This window comes from Camelina sativa, chromosome 14, assembly GCF_000633955.1.
Source record: "Camelina sativa cultivar DH55 chromosome 14, Cs, whole genome shotgun sequence".
Classification (NCBI taxonomy): Eukaryota; Viridiplantae; Streptophyta; class Magnoliopsida; order Brassicales; family Brassicaceae; genus Camelina; species Camelina sativa.
The window spans coordinates 606,044-632,382 of NC_025698.1; the positions used below are offsets into that span (position 1 = coordinate 606,044).

The 26,339-nt window shown below is 34.6% G+C and overlaps 8 protein-coding genes and 1 pseudogene across 11 annotated transcripts; 3 read left to right on the top strand and 6 right to left on the bottom strand.

The window, feature by feature from the left end:
- LOC104738710 lies at window positions 98-2,018 on the bottom strand. The gene is made up of 2 exons (XM_010458900.2): window positions 1,841-2,018; window positions 98-1,651 (listed from the first exon to the last, which is right to left on the bottom strand). The coding sequence occupies exon 2, from the start codon at window positions 1,595-1,597 to the stop codon at window positions 197-199; it is 1,401 nt and encodes a 466-aa protein (XP_010457202.1). The 5' UTR covers window positions 1,598-1,651; window positions 1,841-2,018; the 3' UTR covers window positions 98-196.
- Window positions 2,397-4,762, top strand: LOC104738712 (cathepsin B). The gene is made up of 11 exons (XM_010458902.1): window positions 2,397-2,579; window positions 2,753-2,806; window positions 2,902-2,982; window positions 3,117-3,273; window positions 3,384-3,388; window positions 3,472-3,546; window positions 3,634-3,759; window positions 3,850-4,068; window positions 4,153-4,266; window positions 4,353-4,388; window positions 4,503-4,762. Exons 1-11 carry the CDS (start codon window positions 2,499-2,501, stop codon window positions 4,635-4,637), a joined length of 1,083 nt encoding a protein of 360 aa, XP_010457204.1. The 5' UTR covers window positions 2,397-2,498; the 3' UTR covers window positions 4,638-4,762.
- Window positions 4,730-7,331, bottom strand: LOC104738711 (mannan endo-1,4-beta-mannosidase 1-like). The gene is made up of 5 exons (XM_010458901.2): window positions 6,896-7,331; window positions 6,106-6,285; window positions 5,637-5,759; window positions 5,335-5,543; window positions 4,730-5,220 (listed from the first exon to the last, which is right to left on the bottom strand). Exons 1-5 carry the CDS (start codon window positions 7,223-7,225, stop codon window positions 4,827-4,829), a joined length of 1,236 nt encoding a protein of 411 aa, XP_010457203.1. The 5' UTR covers window positions 7,226-7,331; the 3' UTR covers window positions 4,730-4,826.
- Window positions 10,616-11,734, top strand: LOC104743112 (putative expansin-A17). The gene is made up of 3 exons (XM_010464228.2): window positions 10,616-10,748; window positions 10,950-11,271; window positions 11,411-11,734. The coding sequence occupies exons 1-3, from the start codon at window positions 10,616-10,618 to the stop codon at window positions 11,718-11,720; spliced, it is 765 nt and encodes a 254-aa protein (XP_010462530.1). The 3' UTR covers window positions 11,721-11,734.
- Window positions 11,745-13,307, bottom strand: LOC104738713 (uncharacterized protein C9orf78 homolog). Its single transcript, XM_010458903.2, has 6 exons — window positions 13,093-13,307; window positions 12,775-12,978; window positions 12,550-12,673; window positions 12,379-12,452; window positions 12,136-12,293; window positions 11,745-12,044 (listed from the first exon to the last, which is right to left on the bottom strand). Exons 1-6 carry the CDS (start codon window positions 13,188-13,190, stop codon window positions 11,869-11,871), a joined length of 834 nt encoding a protein of 277 aa, XP_010457205.1. The 5' UTR covers window positions 13,191-13,307; the 3' UTR covers window positions 11,745-11,868.
- Window positions 16,212-17,362, bottom strand: LOC104738714 (germin-like protein subfamily 2 member 2). Its single transcript, XM_010458904.2, has 2 exons — window positions 17,164-17,362; window positions 16,212-16,940 (listed from the first exon to the last, which is right to left on the bottom strand). The coding sequence occupies exons 1-2, from the start codon at window positions 17,273-17,275 to the stop codon at window positions 16,396-16,398; spliced, it is 657 nt and encodes a 218-aa protein (XP_010457206.1). The 5' UTR covers window positions 17,276-17,362; the 3' UTR covers window positions 16,212-16,395.
- On the bottom strand, window positions 18,378-20,159 carry LOC109124830 (transcription factor HFR1-like). Its single transcript, XM_010458905.2, is given in 6 exon segments — window positions 18,378-18,612; window positions 18,615-18,789; window positions 19,197-19,262; window positions 19,431-19,556; window positions 19,676-19,994; window positions 20,117-20,159. Coding segments are annotated over 6 exon segments (825 nt in total). The 5' UTR covers window positions 20,119-20,159; the 3' UTR covers window positions 18,378-18,475.
- On the top strand, window positions 22,536-24,789 carry LOC104738716 (protoporphyrinogen oxidase 1, chloroplastic-like). Of its 4 annotated transcripts, none has more exons than XM_010458906.2 (6): window positions 22,536-22,661; window positions 22,820-23,168; window positions 23,309-23,605; window positions 23,709-23,803; window positions 23,901-23,907; window positions 24,035-24,789. In XM_010458906.2, exons 3-6 carry the CDS (start codon window positions 23,476-23,478, stop codon window positions 24,178-24,180), a joined length of 378 nt encoding a protein of 125 aa, XP_010457208.1. In that variant the 5' UTR covers window positions 22,536-22,661; window positions 22,820-23,168; window positions 23,309-23,475; the 3' UTR covers window positions 24,181-24,789. The 4 variants fall into 4 exon arrangements, 3 of the variants coding, with proteins under 3 accessions (XP_010457208.1, XP_010457211.1, XP_010457210.1); XM_010458909.2 differs by having other exon boundaries at window positions 24,041-24,789; XM_010458908.2 differs by having other exon boundaries at window positions 22,945-23,168.
- Window positions 25,352-26,339, bottom strand: part of LOC104738717 — a 4,767-nt pseudogene continuing 3,779 nt past the window's right edge.

The window sequence follows — 26,339 nt, forward strand, 5'->3', positions numbered from 1 at the left end:
ATTGGTTATTACACTTTACTCCTTTATTTCACCAATACTTCCTTTAGTGCCTAACTCTTACGAAAAGAAACAATCTTAGCCCCAACCCAAGTCCAAATCCAAATCCAGTCACCAATATGCATTACAGTTCATATTTTTTTCATGAATCTCGGAGCAATGGAAGAGTACATTACGTGGGTTAGCATAAAGTGGAAGTTCAAGCGATGCTGATTCTCTCAACCTTTTTACGTTTGTACGTCAAGGAAAACAAATGGTCATTGTCGGTTTCTTGAGCATGATTGTCTTCCCTCAGAACATGCAGCGGTTTCCTCAGGACCTTGGCTTCCCTCTGAAAGTTATTACCAGAAAAAATCCTCTTGGTTTTGGTGTCGGCTGTTTCATAGCCTCTGTCAACAGTGCTCAGCTTTAAACCAGGAGACTTCAGGTGGTAACGGACATATTCTTCTTGCTTTAGAGCCAGATTATGTTCTGTGATGGAGTAATTTGAAGCACCAAGACCTCTGGGGATAGTTTGTGTTGGATTATGCAACACCGGTTCTACCTTGTCAATTGAGCTTTGTGTAGTTTCCAAATAGGTTAAGAAAGGGTCTTGGTGATTCAGTGAGCATTTTGGGAGTTGTGCGATAGAACAGGCGATCCTTCCGTAGGGTGGTTTCTCAAATCTCGTACCTAAATAAGGAGACGCTGCAAATCTAATATTCTTTGAACCGGTTTCATGGATTTGCAGGAGACTGTTTCCTGGAGCTACTACATAGGGTTCCCTGAGAATGGCAGAAGAAGATTTAGGGACTACTTTGAGAAGACCCTTTGGTAAAGTCTGATGATGACAGCCAGCAGAATTTAAGATGGAACCTTGGTACTGGAATATTCCTTTCTCAGTTATCTTTATCTTGAGACTGTTCTTGGAGCTGCCAATGCAAGGGAAGGTTAAACTTTTCGTTCTACTTCTTTCCACAGGTTTCACTACTTTGGGAGTTTTGAATCTACAGGAAGCACTTTCCATTTCCCCAGATGGAACTCTATTAAGGTCCAGTAGCTTGAGACTATCGGTTTGCGTTTGTTCTGAACAAAGAAGGAGTCTTGCGTTACTGCCCAGTTTCTTTCCATACTGAACCCACAACCTTTGCATCTCCGTGAATGTCTTGATCAGCTTTTCATGATAGAACTTCAAAGAGTAGTAATACTTTCTCCTCTTGAAGAACATAACCCCTTCTTTGCAACAAGCTACCTTTGGAGCAAACAATCCTCCTCTCAAATCTTTGTAAAACCTATCCTCTGGAATCCCAAAATACAAATTAGCGCCTCCAAGAAGCTCCTGCATCGTCAGACTGAATGTCTGTTGATCCATATCTGGCAGAAAACATGAGAGGAAGAATCTTTCTTCTTCAGTCAAAGATGAGTTCCATGTCTCAACAGACAGTATCTTCGTTAAATCGTGTAGATCATAGAGCTCGTATGGTATGTTACAGAGCTGACCTTCTACCATAGCTAACTCACAGTTTGCTTCTGCAATGTCGTAATCATCAGAGTCATCTTCCGAGTCTAGCACCTCTCCACCACTAGTCCTCTTCCGCAGTGTTTGATTCACTATCCTCATAACACAAAATACTTCAAATCCCTAACCACAAGCTCAGTACCAAACGCAGGATACCTAGATACAAAACGTTAAAGACTCATCATCAACAATTCATAATTACAGAGACAATCTCCCAGATCAGATCAGCTCTACACAATCGATCTCGGCACTAATCGCCTCCGGTGAGTTTAAAACCCTACCGGAACAAATTTCAAATTCACAATTACAGAGAAATTGATCCGAAGCGTTAAAAGACGAGCTTACCAGCAGCTCTAAAGACAAATGAAATTAGCAACTTAGGGTTGAAGAAACCATATTCGTTCGCCTGTAGATGAGACGTACTCCATCGCCTTCGAAGATTCTCTGCTCCTTTCTAGAGGTTTCTATGGCTTTTCGATGCTTCAGGTAGAGAGGCTTAATTAATTAACTACTGTTACTGTGTAATTTGATTTTTTTTTTGTAATTAAAGCCGCCTAAAGTAACCCCTTGAGATCAGATTAATCAAGTATGACTATCCAATTAGTTTGGGCCATATTATGACTATCCAATTGGGCCTATATTTATGCAATGACTACCTTAAAAGACCATAGGCCCATTAAAATGTTTCCACGTTTCAAACATCATAGTCAGGTTAATTAAATCATTTTAAATTTTTAAACAATGATTAATAATCAAGTAAGTGGAACAAATCAACGGTCAGGATCTTCTACTTGAAGTAATATTGATCTGTCATTCTCTCTCTCTCTTGATTCTTGAAGATAAAGCTTCTTCTCTCTATCTCGAAAGAAAACGTCCATTTAGAGAGAGAGATACCTTTTTTTTCCAAAACTCTCTCTGGCAAATCATTTGTTTCAGTTTTGGAATTTATCGAGGGGATTGAGAGAGAGAGAGAGAGAGAGAGAGAGAGAGAGAGATTAGATTCATGGCTGAGAATTGTATCAGACTTCACTTGGCCTCTGTTTTCTTGCTTTTAGGGATTATAATTTCATCCTTCAACCTTCAGGTACTTTAAAAACCTTCATAAAAATTGCTTACAAGGATCGATGTTTATGGATGTTATTGCTTTCATCTAGTTCTGATCTATACTTATGTGAATCGAATACATACTTTATGGTTTTATATTTGTTTAAAGTTTTGATTTTTTAAAGCTGGTTTTTTTTATTGTCTTAATCTCAGGGTATTGCAGCAGAGAATCTTTCTAAGCAGAAGCTTTCCTCACGGATTCTTCAGGTTCTGATTTTGATTCCACCTAATTCATGGCTGATCGTCTATTTTTAGATTTGCCTTATCGTTGAATTGATGATGAGTTTTTTGTTTTTTTGCAGAATGAGATTGTCAATGAAGTCAATGGTAATCCAAAAGCTGGTTGGAAAGCTGCTTTGAATGATCGCTTTGCAAACGCCACCGTGAGTTTTTATTGTTATTATCTTACAGAGATTTCTTTATATACTCTTTTTTTTTTTTGTGTGTGTGTGTAGAGATGTAAATGGTTATAAACTGTTCCTTAATAAGACATGTGCTTTTGTGTATCTATGTGTAGGTTGCAGAGTTTAAGCGCCTCCTTGGTGTTAAACCCACACCAAAGACTGAATTTTTGGGTGTACCTATTGTAAGCCATGATTTATCTTTGAAGCTTCCAAAAGAATTTGATGCTAGAACCGCTTGGTCTCAGTGCACCACTATTGGAAGGATCTTAGGTCGGTTTTTAAATCTCTTAGATCTCCATTATCTCTGTCTTCTATCCAATGGATTTACTGACTCTTCTTATGTTTTGTGTCAAATCCTATCCTCGATTTTCTCACTAAAGATCAGGTACACATCATTCGAGTTTCTTTTATACAGAACGATTTGTTACTCAGATCGATGATTACATCCTAGTTTTTTTGTTTGGTTAGGGTCACTGTGGTTCTTGCTGGGCGTTTGGTGCTGTTGAATCACTCTCCGACAGGTTCTGCATCAAATATAACATGGTAACGCAGATTGCTCCATGAACCCAAGATTGATGATTGTTGGTGTCTCTCATTTCGAAAGATTTAATATTAGTTGCTTTGATGCAGAACATTTCTTTATCTGTCAACGATCTCTTAGCATGTTGTGGATTCCTTTGCGGTCAAGGTTGTAATGGTGGATACCCAATTGCTGCATGGCGGTACTTTAAGCACCATGGTGTAGTAACCGAAGAGGTAAATTCTCATTTTAGCCGCAAATAACATATGTTAATGGCTAAGTGGGTTAAAATATTTAGAGCTTTTGCAATGTTCTTCATTCTTCAGTGTGATCCATACTTTGACAATACTGGTTGTTCTCACCCTGGATGTGAACCCGCTTACCCTACACCAAAATGTGTGAGGAAATGTGCTAGCGGAAACCAGCTTTGGCGTGAATCAAAACACTATGGTGTTAGCGCGTACAAGGTCAGATCTCACCCTGAAGACATTATGGCAGAAGTTTACAAAAACGGACCTGTTGAGGTTGCCTTTACCGTTTACGAGGTAAATACTAGGTTTTAGATTGATCAAGCATATTATTATATTATCAAAATCCACAATTTTCATGGATCTTTTGTTGTTCTTCAGGACTTTGCGCATTACAAATCTGGAGTGTACAAGCACATAACTGGTGCTAACATTGGAGGTCATGCTGTTAAACTTATTGGCTGGGGAACTTCTGATGACGGCGAAGATTATTGGGTATGAAATCCACTATATAACACATTGGACTTCAATTTTGTGGCTGGAAAGTTCATAATATTTTTGTTCTTTTGAATTGGTTGCAGTTGCTTGCAAATCAATGGAACCGAAGCTGGGGTGATGTAAGTTTTTCTCCTCTTCAATCATTTTATTTTTTTACTTTTGACCGTCCAAGTAGCAACATTCGAATTCCAGAGAAAATACAGAACCTGAGATATAATATGTGAAAATTTCAGGATGGTTACTTCAAGATCAGGAGAGGAACAAACGAATGCGGCATCGAACATGGTGTTGTAGCCGGTTTACCTTCAGACAGGAACGTATTTAAAGGTATTACCACTTCAGATGATCTTCTTGTTTCCTCATTTTAAACAAGATGTTGTGTCTCTTCTCTGTAATATATAATTTCCCACTGTTGTTGTTGTTGCTAATGAAATAATTAAACGACTTTTAAACCCTAAAATAAAGTATATATAGCTTTTAGCTTTTGTTCATATTCAATTTTACATGTGTCCTTTTTTGTACATTCTAAATTTTTACTGTCTTGTATCTATACTGTTTCATTCTGCACTATGTGTGACCAATGGTGGATACTTGAGGTTTCTCAGTTTACTAGATTGCTCTGCGATAAGCTGAGCAGTAGTATTAGGACCTTCTTGCATAAAAACCTCGTACCCATCACCTAACAGACCGGTTCTATTGGTCGTAAGTTGCCAGAAAACTCCACCAGTGCACGAACCGCCGGTTCTTGCGCTGTCGTAGATGACATCGTAGACTCGCTTGAAAAACTTGTTCCGTTTCTCTAAGCTGAAACCAGGATACTTTGAAGATTTCCCAAACTCTGTTATTAGTAAAGGCTTCTTGATGATACTTTCACAATCTTCGATGTGTGCTGCGATCCATCTGTCCACAAATGTATCTTGTTCTCCAGTTCTTACGCTCTGTAATGGTAGCCTGATCTTGATTTGGTAGGAACAGATGGTGAAACAGAGACTGTGTTATAAAGAGAAGAACCAGAAACACACAAAAACCCAATTTTGATCCCGTGAATAGAGACTGATGACTTACCAAGAATCCGGGTAGATATGGATAGTGGTGAAATCGATATCCGGAATTTGGTTATTGGAGATGAAATCTGTACCGGTTGAGACCGTGCTGCCAGGGTTGTAACCCGTTCTTTCCGGTTTAGACTCTCCGTAAAACCCTTCAAGCCCTATTTCCAGTAAGTGGTTCGAGTCTATTGACTTAACAAAACTAGCCATTTCCTTCACCCAATTCTGCACACACACAAGAAAACGGCACCGTTTAAGTACGTAATACATAGTACATGTCAATACAATTATACAGAGGAGAGAGCGAGAGAGATGAACCTGAAGAATAGTAGAACCAGTAGAATCGTTGCAGCGAGGTTCATTGATGAGTTCCCATGAGAAGATGGTTGGGTCGTCTTTGTACATTCGACCAGTGATTGTGTTTTTCCTCGTCAACATGGCCTGTTTCATTATTTTGTCAAACCGTAGGTCGGTACAAATATACAAAATTCTAGTCTGATCCTTACAAAAAAAAAAAGATATTTAATTTGAGGGACATTTGTCAAAAATAAGTTAGTAATTTTTTGGATTTGGTACATTTGTCATATTTGTTGATTATTTTTAATTGATTAAAACCTAACTTTTGACATTTCAAAACCGTCGTCGGTTATCTCGCGTTAACGTGTACCCATATACTCTAAAATCTTTTTGGCCTGTAACGTGCCGTGTTACATATGATGATCTCGATTTATATTTCACTGATACTTATCTCTACTCAAAATGATGAGATTAAATGTCTATAGTTTACCTTCACGTGGTTCTTGTAGAATTGCTTGACAGCTGAGTTTGTGTAGAATTCATCCGGTTCGTTCAAACCGGCCCATTCCACGTACTTTTTTCTCCCTCCATAATCTTCGTAATTATTGACTAAACTGATTATCAATTTAATATTAAACCTTCCAGCTTCATAGACCACAAAGTCTAGCCCCTGCTGACACCAAAACCTTGTATCAGTAGTATTCACAAAACGCAATAATTTGTTGTTAATATATTGTTGTTAATCAATCATCAATCATGTTAAGGTTCCTTTAATAGGTCAACAAATAAGGTATATACTACTAGCTATCTGGTACCAACTTTATGCTTCTAATTATTACATATTAAATATGATTAACAATATTAAATTCTATCTATGCGTTTTTGTCTTTTTTGCGGTTATTTTACTTTATACATACTATTAGCGTAATGAAAAGGACGCGACAATCTTTTATTTCAAGAAAGAACAAAAAAGTTTGAAGTTCGTTTGTCGGGAAGTCATATTTGAAATTTGAATTCTTCAATATATGGATTCAATCAGGCAATGGTCATCGAAAGGATTATTATACAAATATGACGACCATAATTACAATTACTAGTCAATCGTTAATTTATAACTCCGTGTATTAGCGATTAGAGAGTGATTCAAACAAATGCAAAAAAGGGAAAAAATAAGAATATGTGAAATAGGAAATTTATCAAAACAATAAATAAGCTAACGATCAAATCATATAAGAAAAAATTGGTGTGTATGCCTATGTGTATGCATGCGTGTTAATTACCTTGAAAACGTCTTCACTATAGAAGCCAGGAGAGATCTGAAGAGGAATGTAATCTCCTTCGTTGAAACCCCAAATCCTAGCGACGTTCATTCCCACGACGGAGGCTTGTCGGAGCGCCGTCGTGACAGTGGTTCTTCCTCTAGACGCCGTGTCGGCCGCAGTGGTCATCATCCAATAAGCATTGAAGCCGTTTAAGTAGACTTGTTCTCCGTTCAGTACGAACTGCGTGCCGTTTCTCCCCACGAAGCCTGTCTTCACGGCGACGCAAATGCGGTTGTTTCCGATGAGTAACGGAAGAAGGAGGAAGAAAAACGGCAAGATGTTCAACATTGTGAAAAAAAATTGCCGACTTAAAAGAAAGAGTATGACACAACATGAAACTTTAAAGACATTTGTGTGTGTTTGTGTGTTATATATACATTACAGATGGCTTAGTGCCTACGTATTTAAACACTATATATTTTTTGTCACTATGTTGCCTAAGCTTATTTGAAAAGTATATATATGACACGGAACGCGTGAAATAGATTTATAAAAAGTTTATTGTTTTTTATTTCAACGTTTATTAAAATCATTTTTTAAACTCATATTATATATGGGGTTAAGGAAACTATTATTTTTCAAACTAGCATAATTTATTTTAAATTAATTTTACCTTTTATGTTTGGCTTAAAATAAAATTAAAAAGTAATAGTTTTTCACTTTTCCATTGGAAAAAGGTATCCAAATTGTTACATCTATCTAACCTTTGTTTAAGAAATACATATAATATTTTTTGGTTGAGGTGAAGTGTTAAGCAAATATCATATTTTCCAACAAGTCATCATAAGGAAACATAAATTTTCGGTTTGTATAACATATGCGATGCAAAATTAAAATAATATGATTTATGGGTTGAATAAAATGATACGAAACGATCACGCTAATTATTTTGATTTGAATAATAGCATGACACGCGTGTGGGGTGGAGCTATCATACTTAAGCTAGTACAGATGTAAGATAATTTTTATGTCGATCACTCAATTATGTGAGATGAATTATTAAATTTAAATTCTCAACAGAAATAATAATTGAAAAAGAGAAACTTCATATGGATTTTGTAAAGCTCCAAAATTGATTTTAAATATAGATATCAAAGACATTGGGGGTCCATTATGTTTTAGCCTTTAAATAAAGAACTAGATTAAACCCCATATTTTATATTAATATGTTGTATTAATTTCAACTAGAGTACGAATTGAAATTTATTTTATTTATATTGTAATTTTTATATAAAATATAATTGATATGATTGTTTTTAAATGTTTTTTTGGATAAAATATTATGCAATAAAATCATATGCTAAATATGATGACTTAAAAAAGACACTTATTTTATAAGTTTTATATTGTTAATGATTCTAGTTAAGTACACGTGCTATAACACTGGTTGAATTTTATTTTGTAAAATTTGTTTTATATTTTCTATTTTAATATGTTGTATTAGATGCCATTATAAGACATAATTTTATGAATTTGTTTTTAAAAAGCGAGTTATAATATTATGAGTCATTTAATATATTGTTATATTGTTTTTTTAATATACTTGGTTTTTTGAAATTCTTTCATATTATAGTGACATATTATTGATATTGCTATAATAAACCAATTTGGAGTGTTTATAGTTTCTAATTTTAATATCAAGTTTCAATATTTTAAAAATATTTCAAAATAAATTATTTAAAGTTTATTATATTGTATAAAATAATAAAATTCAACAAAAAGTATGAAATTGAATTTAAATATTCAAATTTTGACTCGTTACTCAGCAAAAAAAATAATTTAATAGATATTATTTTTAAAGAATAATATTAATAAAATTTGAATATTTTATAGATTGAATCATTTATATTTGTTTTTAAACATTCAAGTTATGGTATATCCGGAAATAAAACTATTTTTTAATTATAATAAATAATATGATAATTTATTTGTTTCACAAAAAAGACTCATATATAAAAATGAGAGGTGAAATATAATGTTAATTAACTAATTAATATGTTAAATTAGATATCAAAAGATTTTACTTAATTAATAGTTTAATAAAAAAAATTAATATGGTAAGTTAGATGATATGAAATGATTATTTAAATTACTCTCTTTAATATTTTTGGAAACAATAAATCCAGACTATACAAATAATACAAAACTTAATCTATAACCTATTTGTAACCAACTTATTAAAATTATACAATTTACAAAACAATGTTGTGTACTTCTGTTTTATATTTTTCGTTTTATTATATAATGGATATTTAAACTTATCTGCCAAATAACTAGAAAATTTGTGATAATGTTTAAGAACATTAGAAAGAAATAGTTTGGTGTACACAATGTGAAATGAGATCTTCTAACTTGGACCATTCTTGTTCTCAAGTTTTGTTTTATCGTTATTGGGCCCTTTGATAAGCCTTTATATTTTGTGTGCTAAGTTTACGATTGTACAGGCTCTTTTATTGTTAATCCATATATTTAATCAGTATACGAATTTAAATTTGTTAGCTTAAGAAACTGATAAAACATAAACAGACAGGCTATCAGATTTGGTTTAAATCAGTATTTTTTTTTTTTGTTCATTTGTCTTCTAAAGTTTATACGTACAGAGATTTTTTTTAATTTTTATATGTTTTTTTTGGGGACAAATTTGTATCTGTATAATCTTCATTTTTGACCGTAAGAAACAAAAAAAATTTCATCCTAATATTAATTAGTCGATCGGGCGGCTGGGTTCATGTGAGACTTTTATCAAATGAAGCCATGTGATATAAGAACGAGAACGTACCTCTAGATATGCCATCATATTAGGGACCTTAATGATTATTGCATGACAGATAATGTTAAGTTACGTACAGAAGAATTAGACTCATTTTCTTTATTGCATGACAGTCTTGTCCAATATTGAAAATCTTCGAAAGTTCAACTGATAGTTCCAACTATTTGATTAACAAAAATGATCTGTGGCAGAAATCTACAAACTCATTCTACCACGTATAGCTACAAGGGTGTTTCGAGACATGGAATTGGATAATGATTATATGAAATCTATTAGTAGTAAAATCATTACTGATATTTTGGTTCAATAAATCATTAGTATTTTCTGTTAATGAACATTGGCATCAATGTTATGTTTCTTGGTGGATATGTTGAAAAGAGTACTGCAGCCGTACACATGTGCCATTAGCCATGTTGACGAATGAGAAAATGTAGAATGTGTAATTATGAATTTTGTAATCCGTCCATTTGTTTTGGTTTAATCAAATAAGACTGTCTAAATAAAGAAAATAATTTCAAATAATTTAAAATTTTATTTAATCAACTGTCAACTGTCCTCTTACGTACCACGGCATTTGCGAGTGAAAAGAGGAGAACTTATCAAAATCTATTTCAGAAATCTTCTCCGCAATTTAAGAACAGTTGACATGTGACTGTATGATCAGTTATAGACTATCCCGTATTAACAATGGTTATCAAATATCGTTTTATCAACGCCGTATCATTTCGTTTTTTTCACGTTATTCCAGTCACATAAGTTGATAGACAAAAAGAATACTCAACTTATTAAATTAGAAACAAGTTTTTTTTGTGCCGTTTCACTATAAATACTCACATCGTCGCCTATCTAATATTCATCAAAACACTTATTCCATCAAGTAATTAAAGCAAACACGAGCTGAACAAAACATGACGAGGATTTTCTCTACTATTATCTTTCTCCTTGCGATGTTCTGCACGAGTATGATCAGCTCAGTTTCTGCAGGCTGGATGCAAGCTCATGCAACCTTCTACGGCGGAAGTGATGCTTCTGGTACAATGGGTAAGTGGTTTCTTGGGCTTTAGGGTTTCTTTCTTCTTACCCAAAGAAAAACCCCTCAAAGCACCAAGTTTTCTTTAATTACAAGAAATCACCCATCAATAGTTTTTGGTTCGAAATCGGTTATTTCGGTTAGATTAAAATGCAACTCGGTCGTAGATACATAACCTATAGTATCCTTTTTTTTCCTGGTCTGAATTTCAGGTGGAGCATGTGGTTACGGCAACCTCTACACCGATGGTTACGGGACAAACACGGCAGCCTTAAGCACTGCATTGTTCAACGACGGCAAATCTTGTGGCGGTTGTTACCAAATGGTCTGTGATGCGGCCAAAGTGCCACAATGGTGTCTTAAAGGCAAATGGATAACAATTACAGCTACAAACTTCTGTCCTCCAAATTATGCTTTACCAAATGATAATGGAGGTTGGTGTAACCCTCCCAGGCCTCATTTCGACATGGCTCAGCCTGCGTTTGAGACCATTGCTAAGTACAGAGCCGGAATAGTCCCTGTTCTCTATAGAAGGTAGCAACAAAATTCAGATTTACTGAATTTATCTGGCATAAACCTAACAAAACCGATCAAATTTCAGTTTGGTTACTATAACTACATCCTACATTACTTTCTCTAATATAAAGGTTCGTTGGGGATGATTATCTTGTAGGGTCGGATGTAGAAGAAGCGGAGGTATGAGATTCACAATGAACGGTAGAGATTACTTTGAGCTTGTCCTCATCTCAAATGTAGGAGGAGCAGGTGAAATTTCCCAAGTATGGATCAAAGGCTCTAAAAGCAGCAAATGGGAATCAATGTCAAGAAACTGGGGATCTAATTGGCAAAGCCTTACTTACCTTAATGGCCAAAGTCTCTCATTCAAAATCCAAACCAGTAATGGTAAAATCAAGACAGCACTCAATGTAGTTCCTTCGAATTGGCAGTTTGGTCAAAGCTTTAAGAGCAACTTAAACTTTTGAAAGCACACTTTTCTATGGACAATGTAAATGAAATCTAAAATCTTGTTTTTTTGAATGAAATGTTACAGAATTCCAATACAACATACATCTAGCATCCAAAAGTGTTACCCGGTCAAGGATGAAGTCTGCAAATATATAGTTTTACTTTTTATCTCCTCATTACACGGTTACGCTCTCTCTTGCGAAATCGTTCCAACATGATTTGGTCAGTTGCTGCTTGTCTGCTTTTCCCTGAATCAGCATTATTGTTAGTACTAGTAGTAGACGGTTTAGCTCCTTCACCATCAGCTTGAGAACCTCTGTCTTTGTATAGCTCAGGATGTTCTGCGTATTAAAATTTATATCGATCAATATTAGAATCCACACACACATGGACTAACAAATATAAAAGAGAAGGAGATTCACAAATCAATACCTTTTCTAAGCTTCTCAGCATAATCTTTCCCACGTTGGAAATAATCCGCACTGTAACTAGATGGAATGCTAAACTCTGATTTTTGCCGATCCATAAGCCTCTTCTCTTGCAAAAGCTTCTTGGCAGCTTCTGTCTCTTCAATGTTCTTCAGCTTATATCTATACCATCCACCCAAAAAAACAAACCATTAGTCTTTTAAACACTCAAAACTTTATCATCAAATCAATGAAAGTGTATTCATACTCGATTGGGAGTTGGACTTCTGCTATTCCTGTAGTCCACTGTGTTGAGCTCTCTTCCGAGCTACGCTTCTTAACCTGAGAAAGAAGGTGTTTAGTAACAACATTCGTAATCCCCTGTAACACATAAAACACTAAAAACAACCAATGTGTTACATTAGGCAAAGCAACTTACTTTAAGATGATCAGGTATCTTATATAACTCATCTTCCACTCGCTTCAACTCGTTCTCAACCTCCTCCGCATCATCAATATTTTTCCCCCTCTTCTTAGCCAATTCTTGTTCAATGTACTTTACCCTAAAGAATCAAAACAACTCTTATAACACTTGCAAAGACAGCTCACTCTAACTCAATCGAAAATTAGGTTAATTTTTTTGTATAGAGAGAGATTTGCTTACATGTTGGGATCTTCAATCAAAACAGCAGTCTCTTGAGCAAAAGTATCTTGCAACACAAGCTCCTCTTTCTCTCCTTCAGCTTCGGCTTTCTCCACTGGTTTCACTTTTCCGATGCTATATTGCGCCGCCGTTGAAGATAAAGCTGGGATCCCTAATTTTCTCTCTCTCTGCTTCTGCAAAAACTTCACCTCCTCCAACGCCAATCTGCAGATCAACCAAAGATCGAACCTTTTTAACAACCCATCAAACTAATTGAAGAAACGAAAAAAAAAAGAATTAAAACCCTAAAAGTGGTGAATTTTTCAATTTAGGATTGACCTACGCTTCTCTTCTTCATCTAAATTCGCAGCTTTGTTTACATCATTATCTTCTTCTTCCTCGAAGCTACGCTTCCTGAAGTTTCTCTTCGGCGGCATCGCAATAAGAATCTATCGGATTCCTGAAAGAGCTAATGGTGCTTGAAAACGACGACGACGACGAACTCACTCTAGGCTTTTAGATTGATCTGACTCTCCGTCGGCTAAAATCACCAGCGAAACGTATCGTTTTAAATGGGCCCTTTTAGTTAGCCCATTATACAATTTTTTCAGTCCCATATTAGTTTTTGTTCAATCCTAGTAAAAGAGATATCTGATTTAATAATTTCTCATTCGGACGAAAATGCTTCGGGCGTCATTTACTAGAGAACAATTCATTAAGGTTAAATAAGACAACTAAAACTAATAGGTGGGGTTTTATTTTTAAAATAACCCGAAATTATTAAGTCAGATATTTCTATCGGGTTAATTCCCGATAATTCTAGAGAAATAATCCAAGATTGAGAATATTGGATCTGGATCAGAAAGATCCGCGTCATTGACAAATGGATCATCAAATATTTTTTTTTTTGAGAAAATTTTTTAAACTGAACAAAATCTCAAAATTTCACGGAGAATTCAAGTTTTTTCCTCATGAGTCACGGTATTTCACTGTACCAATAACGACATCAGAGAAAGTGATTGTCGGTGGTGACTCACCGGGAACGGTGATGATGTCGAGGGGAAAAAATAAAAAACGATATATTGTTTTTGTTTGTAACTTATAAAAAATTGTTCATTGCTGGATGATATATTATAGTAAACAAAATTACTTCAAAATCGTGACAAGATCAAGTGATGGGTTGATGTTCGATATTGTGATTTTTGCAGAAATCATATCTTAAAAGAAGAAGATAATAGCGATTTATTGTGTTTGTAAAAAAAAAAAAAGAGAAGATAATAGCTATTTTATAATTAATTTACATAAAAAAAAGTAACGATTCAGCGTCGAACCGACGAAAAAAAAGTAACGGTACGACAATCAGGGCATTACCACTAGGACAGGTCTAATTACATGAATTATATTACAAATAAACTTAATTATTCACGTGACAAGGAAAAAATAATCCGCTAGAATAAGAAATAAACAACTAATGAAATCCTAAACACCAAATATTGTGGAGCAAATATAAATTAGGTATGTGAAATACGTCAAAATTCAAATTCGGATGTTTAAAATTTTCTTTTATAATTAGCATTTAGCATTTAAAAAAGGTCTCCGAAAACTGTTAGTCGAAAATTCTATATTTTTGGAAACAATAATTACGAAATTAATTATAAGAATAATAATTACATAACTAACCTATATTTTAGGCAATACTTTCAATTCGTTACCTTACAATCATACATTTAAATTTTAAATTTTACATATATAAACATATTTAATTCGGTAAGATATTGTGCATCTCATCAATACATTTTAAACAGTTTCTACCCAAAAAAACAATCTAAACAGTTAATACACATATATTATCATTGCCTTAATTTCAATTTTCAAAAAAATCTTTAAAAAATCTGATCTTATTAAACCTAAATTGTATCACAATTTAGCCGACCCTTCTTAGCCTATAAATAGATAATAGATAATCTAACTAAATTATTCACATATCCACATAAACTCTAGCACTCATGTTTCAAAGCTTTTATGATTTGTTTTTCATGTTGTTTAACTTTCTGATTTGTTTTCTTTAAATCTTTTGAGGTTATTTTGTTTGGAATAAAACTTGACTAGAGAAAACACATCGGCAACGAAGCCATACATTGAGATATGTGGTATATCTCTTTATTTCTCTAATTAAAGAGATTTAAGATTGTATCTCTTTATTTCTTTATATATCTTTGATTTTTTCATCTCAATTTGCAGTAACTGGAATGTCTAGAAAACTTATTAAATGGTTGATTCATTTTTATTTTTACGTAATTAAGATTACCTTCGATGCTCTGTTTCTTATATTAGTTTTTTTGGTTCACATGTGTCAAATAGAACTAATGATTGCAAATGCAAGTTATAAAGTATCTCAAGTGTGGAGAGTAAAGGACTCAAAATGAGATTGCCAAGATACTAACAATGAGTCTTCAGCTTCTTATTATCCAATTCTATGTTTTTTGTGACCTTTACATTGACTTTTCAGTTTGATATATTGTTTATATAATATACTGATCTTTTTTTTTACATATATATTTGTATGTGCTCAAGAAATAAATAAGTATTATTTATTACTATGACTTAAATATGTACTATTAATCTACTGATCTTTTCAGTGATTAAGTATGTGCTCAAGAATGTTCAACATGTATGTTTCTAATTCGGGTTTGGTGGGTATCTTCCACAAAGATGCATCATCTATTGAGCTGCCACATATAGAGAAATAAATAAACATGGAGAAGAGTCGAGACATATTTAATAGAACACTATAGAAGAAGAGATGCATATATGTAAGTAGATTAATAGAGAGCCATGTAAAAGCTTTACTTTTTTATGGGCATTTGTTTAAATTTCTTATGATATATGCGAATATATTAGCTGCATTTATACTGTGTACCTTCGTTTAGATTAATTTTGTAATACAAAACCCACATAGTTTACTTATATTTAATACCTTACTTATATTATCAAAAATATAATATGACAAAATATTCTTACTATTATAGTAATTTAGACTTAGAAACTAATATACTTAATCAAATATTTTCAATATTCGAATATTTACTTTTAAATTTTTATATTATAAATTTAATACTCTTCTCAACTATTCCAAATATAAAATTACACATACTCATTTTATTCTTTTCATATATGTGTTTCCTTCCTTCAAATACAAATTATAACCAAATAAATTATATATGTGATCTAACACAAATATGATTTATCTGCACTATAGTTAATAAAATGTTACATATTTCAATCCGTTAAGAACTGTCAATATCCGTTAAGAACTGTCAATATCCGTAAATATTCTCCTGCGCTGTAACGCGGATCCGGTTCTAGTTTAGAAGTGTTTCATCAACCTAGTCCAAGCTCAAGGACGAACACTTGGTTTACAAGCAAGCAGCCTGTCTAAATTAAAATTACACGTACACTAAAAATAAAATATTTGGATTTATTTATTTTAAGTGAATTGTAGTTTTGTAAAACAATATAACTCACAATGATAAGATATAGTCGCTGCAGTATTATTTTGTCTTAGTTACCATAATAACATCAGTAAAAACAAATCTAGGTTTCTCATCATGAAACCGTTAATTACAATATCGTCGTTTTAGATTATTTTTTAGTGGCTAGCCTTTCCTTAATCTTATCAACCATCTTAGTTCCCACCTGAAAAGTCTTAGTCAACACATCTTCCGGCAACGCAGGCTCCGTCGCAAAAAGCGCCGCCGCAACGGAAACCGTCCCCGGCAACTGACTATTAAACGCCGACAAAACCGACGCTGGAGATTTCCCGTTATTCTTCTGAAAATGCACGAGCCCTCTTGGAAAAACGAAAACTTCACCAATCTTTATGGTTTTAGAGAAAAGCTTATTCGCCGTCGTAATAAACCCAACTTCGAGCTCTCCTTCGAGGACGTAGACAACTTCTGTGGCTCGTGGGTGAGTGTGAGGTGGGTTTAAACCGCCCGGCGCATAGTCTATACGCGCTAAGGACACCGAGAGAGTGTTGAGGCCTGGGATCTTCTCCACATTGGCTCCCGTCACAGCGGAGCCGGAGGTGGAGTTTATGACGGCGGGTTTTGAGATTCCGGCGAAGAAGAAGTCTGACGCCGTGATGTTTGACGTTTCCTTGCATGGAAATCCATTCAGTTTGGTTCCTGCGATGGGCACATCGAGCGGTTCATGTTATGTATTATTATATTATCTTGAGACAGTCAACTTGAAAGTATTAGTGTAATATGTAAGTCCGCAAAATCTCTAATTTCAACTTACCGCTGTTTCTTAAAAAAAAAAAATTAGACAAGAGTTTCATAGAGATTGAGATGACCCTAATTATAAATAGACATTAGGATAAATTAAATTAACAGAGGTAATTTCTACCGTGAGATTTATCGGCAACGCAGAGATCTTGAAGAGCATCAGGATCATATGCACTAGTTGAAGTGATAATATAAGATAACACGACGATAATAGAAATTCTTGAAATCATCATGACTCCAATATAAATATTAAGGAAAATATGAATTTTATTTGGTGATGAGAAAAGAGGCTCGAAGTTTTTTTTTACTTATAGAATCATAGACCAGTTTTGATCGACAAGACATTTGCTTGACAAAATATCCGAACATTTCATTTGTCTTGACCAAACTAAGAAATGTACGTCACAGCTAATTAGTAGGTAAAACGATGCCTTTCTGACATTGTTTTTCACTAAAGCTAAGTCTTGTTAAAACATATATTTGGTAAAATAACGAATATATATGTGTGTAGATTTTTTTTCTGTGATTTATGTCTATAAAAAAAAAAATGTATAATTCCCAAGTAGAAAAAGTTTCAGTTTTTCCAATAATTTATTTTGGAAAAATGCAAACTTGGCACACAAAATTTGTTTGCTTATGTTGGAGTTTCGTATTTACGTATACAAACTAACAATGGATTTTTCTAAATATTTCAAGCTAACGGGTGAGCTATAATACTATACGCTAAACGCAAATAAATCATCGATGTGTAAGCTAAGCAAGTGGTTAATTTTATCCTCGAAGTCACGTTCCCCGTTTCTTCTTTTCTCGTACACCCTAAGTTGACAGAGCGAGAGCCACACCCTAGCTATAGCTTCTAAGGGCAATCCCACCGGTCATCCATCCATTTGGTTGTCAAAAGAATGAATTAATACTATTTTAATTTAATTTAATTATTTAATTATTTTTTAATTTATCCAACCAATGAAAAGAAAACAGCAAGAGACCCAGTGTCTTATTTGATTTGGGCAGAGACACTATTATCTTATCTCTCCACCTTTTTCTATTTTTTTTTTTTTATTTTTTTTTAATTTTTCTGACCCCCTATCAAGTATGTGGGATGAAAATGCTCTAAGTAACATGTAGATGTAGTGTGCAGAGGTAAGTTATTGTCACTTTCCGCATAGAACATTATTATCCAGTGGGCCTGAACTTGAGATGCTGAAGATATATATCATTGAGAATTTGAGATGTAACCAATACCATTTGAAACACTACCTACTTAGAGTTCAGGAAAAGGCTCTTATTTCCCTTGTTCCTACGTTCAATGGGTTTTCGTTTTCAACTCTAATCAAATAAAAACACTACGAGGGAACTATTATCTGATATTTTGGAATTTCATTTTATCTTAATCAACATTCATTGCACATAACTTTTGTCGAGCTACTTACATATCATAGTCCCGTCGTACGGGAAGAAAAATCCCAGGGACTTGGGAAACAAGGAACCAAACCACAAAGACATTGAGAAGAAGAAGCTGCCGATGCTGTTGTAAGAAAGGGAGACTGCTGGTTTGATGAGTGTGGGAATAAAGATTAGTAAACGGTGGTAACGGCCAATTTAAAGCTTGAATTAACGGTGTCGACGCGGTTTGATTCGCCTGATTTTGGCCCTGAGCCAGAGCCATCGCAGTGAACAGGTGGTTTTGCATTCCGAAGTTAAATGTCGCAGGAGGGAAATAAGGATTCATTCCCATTATTGACATCACCTGCAATTACAACATTAACTTTGATTAGAGTTCAGTTTCTGAATATAAATATATATAGCAAATATACATCTTTTAATATTCTAATTGATAATATGTCTTGACGGCAAAAAAATGTTTGCCTAGTGGAACAGTAACGCAGTGGCTAAAAAGTTGAGAGAACTTCTCTAAACTTTACTAAATTAAAACTTCCTTTATATAACTATTATTATAACAATACTGTAACAAATATCATAAGTTGGCGAGTTAGATCAAATAACAAGAACGATCAACCAAAAAAAATCAGAATTTATGAATTCCCCAAAAATCTCAAGCCTTAACAATTCAAATATATATATGAACAAGCATACATAGAATATTGAATAAAGGGTGAAGAAAATATACTGAATAGTATTAGTTACGATATACACCTGAAGTTGAAGCTGAAGGTTTTTCATATACTCTATGGTCTTATCGAGAACCGAAACTTTGTCCGCCTGAAAACCGAAAAAACACCACCGGTTATCAGGAACCGAAACTTACAGCAAGGTTCCTAAAAAATATTGAACTATATATATATACATCCACATAATACATATATGTGTGTGTGTGTGTTTGGCATAATACATAATTACATATATATATATATATATATGTACACCAACCTTGTAACAATTAGGTACAAGTTGCTGTAGCGTACGCATCTTATCACACATCTCGTCTCTTCTTCTTCTCTTGGAACCTTTTCGTGTAACTGAGGGAACCTCTCTTGTAAAGTCCTCTGATTCTTCCTAAACAAATTTTTAGAGGAAAAAAAAATTAAGGAACCGGTCAGAAATCATGTATAATACATAAGGTAACAGATGGAAACCAATATATATATATATATATATATTTATAATCGACTTACATCACTTGAGATCTGGATACGGCGTTTTTTTGGGTTCTCATGTTTGTTTCTCAAATAACATCGATCATATGAACCATCTGAAAAATCTTCAATATGATGATGATCATCAGTTTCAGAATGTTCATCAGGGACAACAACCAACAAATCCTCCTTCGGCTTTTCTTCTTCTTTACGAATCTCTGGAACAAGTTGAATATGATCATGATCAAAGTAACCGTAGCTCCATTTTAGACCGTCGATAAGACGATCTTCATCGCTTCTTGCTCTTTTTGCCATACCCTGATCTTTCACAGCAAGTGATCCGACGTCGTGATTCAACCTGCAAAAGGAAAAAGAAACAAAGTAGTAAATTATTAGCTAGGGTTTACGAGATTTATAAATTATCGATAGGACAAGAGAAACCTACGTACACCCAGAAACTTCCTGTTTAACTATACTTACATGTTCGTTAAAAGAAGAACCGGAGATGAAAGAATTCGAGAAATTTGTTTTTATTCAGATTTGTCCGAGAAAATGGAATCCTCATTCGTTTATAATATAGGAGGAACGACCGGATGAGGCAGATGGTATAGTTGTCAGCTACATTAGTGACCCACTTATATTTTGCCACGCTTCATGATTCGGGTGGTGCTTTTGTTTTGGAGAAGAAAAATAAATATTTTAATTATTTTACGTACACCGACCGACAACAATGGAATAATTTTCATATTCACAATTTTCAAATGAAATATTACTCTGTTTAATTTATATTACTTGGCCTATTAATGGTTTTCTCTTCATAATTATCGGAAACTATTTCATAAGATTTATTTTGATGACATTACGCAAAAAAAAAAAATCCAAAATATCTAGGCATGCAAGTATACATCGACAATAAATAATAACGTATACATTGCACGCATAATTGCATACATACATGATCTTGATTAACTACTCTTCGGAAAGCCATATATATATATATATATATTTATTGAGATTTGAGTGACATTTTGAATTACATCTCTCCACCAAAGAACTGTAGTGCATAACGGGTAGGACCATTTCTATCCGTTAATTATTTTTCCTGTAATCTTATCCTTTATCCTTGGATAGTCGTCGTTTTATACTTGCTATTTGTATTATATATATATATATATATAGATCAATCGATGTCCAGTCGTCTCTGATGTATTTTTTTATTATAGAATAAGATGTGTCTATTACATATTGATATTTAATGTCTAGTTTGCTTAAGCGAACACATAAAATTCAAAATTTAGTTAAGTACGCTGATCACAATTTTTTTGCTTTTCAACAACAACGAACGATTTTTTTCAAAAAAAAAAAAAAAAAAAAAAACGAACGATTATTCCAGNATTCCAGCTGCTGAGAGAATACGATTCATGACTACTACTAATGGGTTCCTGGAAAAAAAATCATTTAGGGTTTTGTCGAGAAATCCCACGTGGGTTGTAGACCCAAAGCCAATACTATAAACGAATAAGCTTTTTGTTTTCTGTAACCCCACGACACATTTATTGGAATTTTAGAGTCAAGTCGGCATCAACCATACATACACCTAGCAGGTGCGATGGTCCACGTTATTTCCTTAATGAAAAACTCCAATTATTACAGCATAACAGTATATATTTTTTTTGACATTCAATTCAATTCAATTACAACATATTTTGAATAGGCTTGTTACCTGGTTTCTTAAAATAGAAAAAAAAAAGATTCAAATTTTAATTCGGGTAATTTGTGAAAAATAGTTGAGTACAAAAAAATATTATGATTAGGTTTAAAGAATGTTATACATGATTACATGTAACCTTTTTTTTTTTATAAATGTACGTAGGCGTTGAATAAAAAAAAGATGGGCCTGAAAAAATCCTAAAAAGAGAGAAGAAAATGCGTGTCGTTCACGTGATCCCTCGTGATGGACATGCTGCTATGTCTGACACTCGGTACTTTCCGTTTTTTGTTGGTGTCTTAGCGAGCGACGAAGCAAAACCACAGCCACTCCATGTTTCCTTCTCCCATAAACGACAAAGACCTTTCGGAATATACGTTCCAATCGACTTACTTACTTACACTGTTTCGATTAATAAATGGAAAAAAAAAAAAACGTTAGCATGATTGATTCTATGCTATTGTTTGTTCCCATCATTATGGTTGGAACTGGAACTGAACTATACCAAGTACTGTTTGTGAATGTAATGGCTGATCCATTATTCATTTTTTTCATAGTACACTAATTCCAACATCCATTGATCTGCTGCCCAACTCATTATCCACAATTTTGTTTTTTTAGAGATCAGATATTTATGTAAAAAATAAAATGTTGGAAATTATCACATTAACATTTTAGATTATATATTATAGGAAGGGTGGGTGATTTTGCTATTTAATAATCTGGAAGGGATCATTTGCAAAAAAAAAAGAAAAAAAATAGACATTGTGGAAGTCGTATTATTAATTTGGTGTGCTTTATGTTGTATGATTTTTTCACATATTTTAAATAACGAATTATCAAATAAAATTAGTTACAAAAGTACTATATGCCCATTTTCTAACAAACTAACACTAAGAACAAATCATAGGAATTAACATTCTTATAAAAATAGATGAGTCAAAAGATATTTATGTCAGATGTTCTTTATGTTTTTGTACAAATTTTATGAGTTTTTTTTTTTTAAGTTTATGTTAAAGTTAAAATGCATCATGTACATACAAATTATGAACTTCTTTGACAAATGATGATAACTTGCAAACATAACCAAATAGAGAACATGATATTTTAACCCAACATATTTAATGGGCTTTTCAGCTGGCCCATATAAGTACAATAATGGATCTTTGGACGCAGTAGGACTCAGGACGTTGTGTTTTTTTTTAATTTCATCTGAGAACCTCTGGCTTGCTTCTCTCCTTACGGTAGCGATCGCCATGGAAAATATCTCACTTCTCCCTTCTCCGTTCTCCGGTCGGCGGCAACGCAGTCGTGGTGGTACGGTCTATATTCCTTCAATTTTTTCGACTCTCTTAGTTGTTCACATTGTAGTGCAATTCGATGTTCTAGATTTGATTCTGAAAGCTCACAAGTAGTATTCATGAAGTTACCTGCGGAACAATTGAGAGTTGTATCTGATAGTATAGTGTTTACAGTTTAATAGGAGAGGAGTTTTGGTGGGAATCGGATGCTGTGTCTTTTGGTTAAGCGAATTTGTGGAATGTGTGGTTTGAAAACTTGAAAGGATGAGCTAAGTCTTGGGAGATCCTCATTTTTGCAGAGGTTTGTGTTGTGGAATGGGAAATTGAGGCCGGCTCCGTCAAAGCCGAACGACTTAATCGGTCTTTGAGTTGTTCAGCATTAGAGAATTCAGATTGGGGTTGCTCTATCTTGGCATTTGAACACCAATCTGATACTGCGGGCGCCTGCCAAATCCAAATGGCGAAACAGTTGTGTGTTTTCAGAAACACCAATCTGATACTCTCACAATGTTGGCGCTACAAGGTATACAGTATTATGATTAGGATTAGATGTTGACGAATGAATCTGTTTTCTTTTCCTCTCTCACCCTTTTCAAGGAGAACAACGCAAAGACTTTGTAAACACTTGCATTATCTTGTTTTTTTTTTTTAATATTTGGGCAGGTTGGGAAGCAAAGTTTAGGTGTCTTGGAAGCTCTCAAGTACTACTAAGCTGGACAGCGGAGGATACAATTTGACTTGTGAAATTCCAGAGGGGATGTTCTGTTCTCTGTACAGAGTCACAAGTGTTGATTGATGAGTGTAGGGGGTAGTTTTGAAGCGCTCTCAGAATGTACTATCCGCCAGTTGAAGAGTATCTGTCTCATTCCCGAAAGAGGCAAATCCGAAACGAATGCTTGATAGATGGTTATCTAAAAGGGTTTGGCCAATTTCACCTACGCACACAAGGAAGACTTCGAGGTGATACTTAAGATAGTTATGTTCCTGATTAGGAGGACTATATTACCTATGTTAAAAAAAAAAAAGTAACGTCATTGTTCATCTGTTCTATACACTTATCCAGGAATAATAGACAATTCTTTGCTTTTTCGTAATCGGGCACCACCTGGAAAAGTCTTGCTATTGAACGGAGCTACCAACACGGGGATCCTATCAAAGGTAATAAACTAATAAGTAAGTTTCTTGAGACTACGAACGAATTCACAATTTCGACAGGAACAAATAGTAAAGTTGACATCTTTTGGTCTCTTTGCAGTCAGAAGGTGAGTTAGTGGAAGCAGTGGCTATGATGCTGATAAAGCCAAATTCTACTGATCTAGTTGTACTTGAAGCAATAGTGTGGCCTCAAGCCATTCCTCAGTTTCTGATAGGTAACATTTGATTTGGTAGCCGCAGAGAAAGCGTCTCTTTCATCATTGGGTCATGATGGGATGTTCTTGGGTGGCAATTATGTTGCTGGTGTAGCATTGGTATGGAGGTGCTTGCAAGTTGCAAGCCAATTCAACAATTTCATGTCGAGGTACGCTTACAAGTAACAAGAATAGAATGAAAACCAAATAGAGATACTTAGATTGCTGTTTTGAATTTGACAACAGTTTAAGCTTGTAAAGGTTTCATTGATTTTCTCATAAGTCTTACTACAATTCGTGGCCAAAAGTTGGGGAGAATAATACAAAAAGCATGAGAGAGAGAGAGATGGGTTAAGGAAGTCTAGAACAAATCGATCATAACTCTTGAATCTTGAGGATCTTCGTGAAGAGGTGAGATCTTGACACTGTCGAATCTTGTGGCTCTTGGAGATTTCTGTTCATGTGTGTAATAGGTAGAGGACCTAGAGGTAGAATATGATGACGTGAGAAGCATGGAGGAAGAAGAAGGGAATTCAGGGTTTGCAGGGTGAAGGATTTGTGTGAGTAGAAGAACAATTGACGCCATTGATGATGATGATCAACTCTGAGGAAGCTGTGTCTCTCTCTTTGTTTTAGGGTTTTGATGAGGAGTTTGTCTTGTCATCTGATTATTCTAAATACGTGTTTATATATATAGAGAGAGAAACAAAAGAAGTGGGCCTGGATATTGTGGACCGATGTTGTGTGTGTTTTTAAAATCTAACGAAGGAGAGAATCCAGTGGGACTCTTAAATCTTTGGGTGGCAATGGCAAGCAAGTGGTTTTTGTCTGACTTTTGTGTCGCATTTATATCTCGCCCCAAAAACTAGCTCTTCCACCTGGCGTATGATTCTTCTCCTCGGTTTAAACTTTTTCTTATCAAACATAAACCATTAGATTTAATATTCAGAAATAGTTTTGAATTATCTTTGATATACCATCTATTTAATTTGATGGAGTTTCATATATTAATCTTTCTTATGCTTAATATTTCTGAAGCCAGAAACAAACAAAAAAGTGCTCATACCTTCAAATATAGTATGTAAAAGTATAACCAACATAGTGGTTGTTTGTTGAAAATGAGATTAAAGGTGTGAGATAAAATAACAATCATGAAGAATACCATGGGAATAACTTTGTCTCAATTAATTTATTTTAGGTAGTAGTTGAAATCAAAACCATCAAATCACATTAAATCAAAAGACAACCCACAGAAATATACATTATAGAAAATAAAAACACCTTCATGTCTCCATGTGTGAGAGCTGACATAGATAGTTGTTGACTTTTTGTTGTATACTAAAGTAATATTTGGGTCAACCAAATTAATTATTTAAGCAAAGGGCCTTTGATTTTCACAGTCCAAATTAGGCCCAGTTGTTATTTTAAATAGCCCAGCATATCTTTGAAAATACCCGATCCGGTCATTAACCGGCCCGTCTCCAGGAATCCCGCACTCTAAACCACCGTTTATTATGTTTGTGGTTAAACCAAAACCGCCGATACGGTTAGCAGCTAAATCTGCCTCCGTAGGTCGGTATCTCCCGATCATGACGTCATGGCACGACGGTTTGGGACTCTGCGGCGTCATCCAAAACCAAAGTGCTGTTTGGAAAGCTATCACTGAATTAGTTTACACCGTTTCTGGATTCCTTAGACCGTCGAATCCTAAGGCTCGACCGGCCGGTCCGTAATTGTAGTTCCTATTATCGCAAAAAAAAAATTTAAACAATTATGATGTTAGACGGGGAAACGAGCTATTTCCCCCCAAGAACTATCATATCTTGCTGTATGGNTTGCATGATAGAGTTTATTTATCTTTGATGTAGTTGTTTGCTTTGGGGTGTATACAAATCGAATACCACATAATACATGTAGTTCTCTTATGCTCAAAATTGCAATTATGAAATACTTATATGAACCTACCAGGATAGTTGAATTGGACCTCTGCCTTGATAAGTCTTGTTAGGGAAACACGGCCATTGCGTATTAGAAGAGTCGCAATAAATACTTTGTGGACTCACTTCTTCTTTAAAGCACAACCCCCAAGCGTACGGTCCGTCTGGTGCCGTTGCCCATCCTCCGGTAGTCTCGTGTGAAATCTGAGCCAAAAACGCAGCCACTTCGAGCCGCCGCGTCTCGGGGCTTCCTACGCCCCCGAATCTTGGAAACCGCCTCGTCGCCTGCACAAAGGATTCGTAAGTGTAGAAACCATTTGCGGGACAAGCGGTATTGTCCTTGTGGATGAATATTGAGTCGTAGAGAGATCTTGGAACCAAACTCTCGATTGAGCTGGCTTCAGTTTG

Excerpts from the sequence above, each read along its gene's own strand:
- LOC104738710 (XM_010458900.2), bottom strand. The coding sequence starts at position 1,597 with ATGAGGATAGTGAATCAAACACTGCGGAAGAGGACTAGTGGTGGAGAG.
- LOC104738712 (XM_010458902.1), top strand. The coding sequence starts at position 2,499 with ATGGCTGAGAATTGTATCAGACTTCACTTGGCCTCTGTTTTCTTGCTT. Across the intron at positions 2,983-3,116 it reads ATCGCTTTGCAAACGCCACC|GTTGCAGAGTTTAAGCGCCT; the intron begins GTGAGTTTTTAT and ends ATCTATGTGTAG. Across the intron at positions 3,547-3,633 it reads TCTGCATCAAATATAACATG|AACATTTCTTTATCTGTCAA; the intron begins GTAACGCAGATT and ends GCTTTGATGCAG.
- LOC104738711 (XM_010458901.2), bottom strand. The coding sequence starts at position 7,225 with ATGTTGAACATCTTGCCGTTTTTCTTCCTCCTTCTTCCGTTACTCATC. Across the intron at positions 6,286-6,895 it reads ATAGTGAAGACGTTTTCAAG|GGGCTAGACTTTGTGGTCTA; the intron begins GTAATTAACACG and ends TGGTGTCAGCAG. Across the intron at positions 5,760-6,105 it reads TCTACAAGAACCACGTGAAG|GCCATGTTGACGAGGAAAAA; the intron begins GTAAACTATAGA and ends ATAATGAAACAG.
- LOC104743112 (XM_010464228.2), top strand. The coding sequence starts at position 10,616 with ATGACGAGGATTTTCTCTACTATTATCTTTCTCCTTGCGATGTTCTGC. Across the intron at positions 10,749-10,949 it reads TGATGCTTCTGGTACAATGG|GTGGAGCATGTGGTTACGGC; the intron begins GTAAGTGGTTTC and ends TCTGAATTTCAG. Across the intron at positions 11,272-11,410 it reads GTCCCTGTTCTCTATAGAAG|GGTCGGATGTAGAAGAAGCG; the intron begins GTAGCAACAAAA and ends ATTATCTTGTAG.
- LOC104738713 (XM_010458903.2), bottom strand. The coding sequence starts at position 13,190 with ATGCCGCCGAAGAGAAACTTCAGGAAGCGTAGCTTCGAGGAAGAAGAA. Across the intron at positions 12,674-12,774 it reads TTGATTGAAGATCCCAACAT|GGTAAAGTACATTGAACAAG; the intron begins GTAAGCAAATCT and ends TTGATTCTTTAG. Across the intron at positions 12,453-12,549 it reads AGATACCTGATCATCTTAAA|GTTAAGAAGCGTAGCTCGGA; the intron begins GTAAGTTGCTTT and ends CTTCTTTCTCAG.
- LOC104738714 (XM_010458904.2), bottom strand. The coding sequence starts at position 17,275 with ATGATGATTTCAAGAATTTCTATTATCGTCGTGTTATCTTATATTATC. Across the intron at positions 16,941-17,163 it reads CGTTGCCGATAAATCTCACG|GAACCAAACTGAATGGATTT; the intron begins GTAGAAATTACC and ends TGCCCATCGCAG.
- LOC104738716 (XM_010458906.2), top strand. The coding sequence starts at position 23,476 with ATGTACTATCCGCCAGTTGAAGAGTATCTGTCTCATTCCCGAAAGAGG. Across the intron at positions 23,606-23,708 it reads CACACAAGGAAGACTTCGAG|GAATAATAGACAATTCTTTG; the intron begins GTGATACTTAAG and ends ACACTTATCCAG.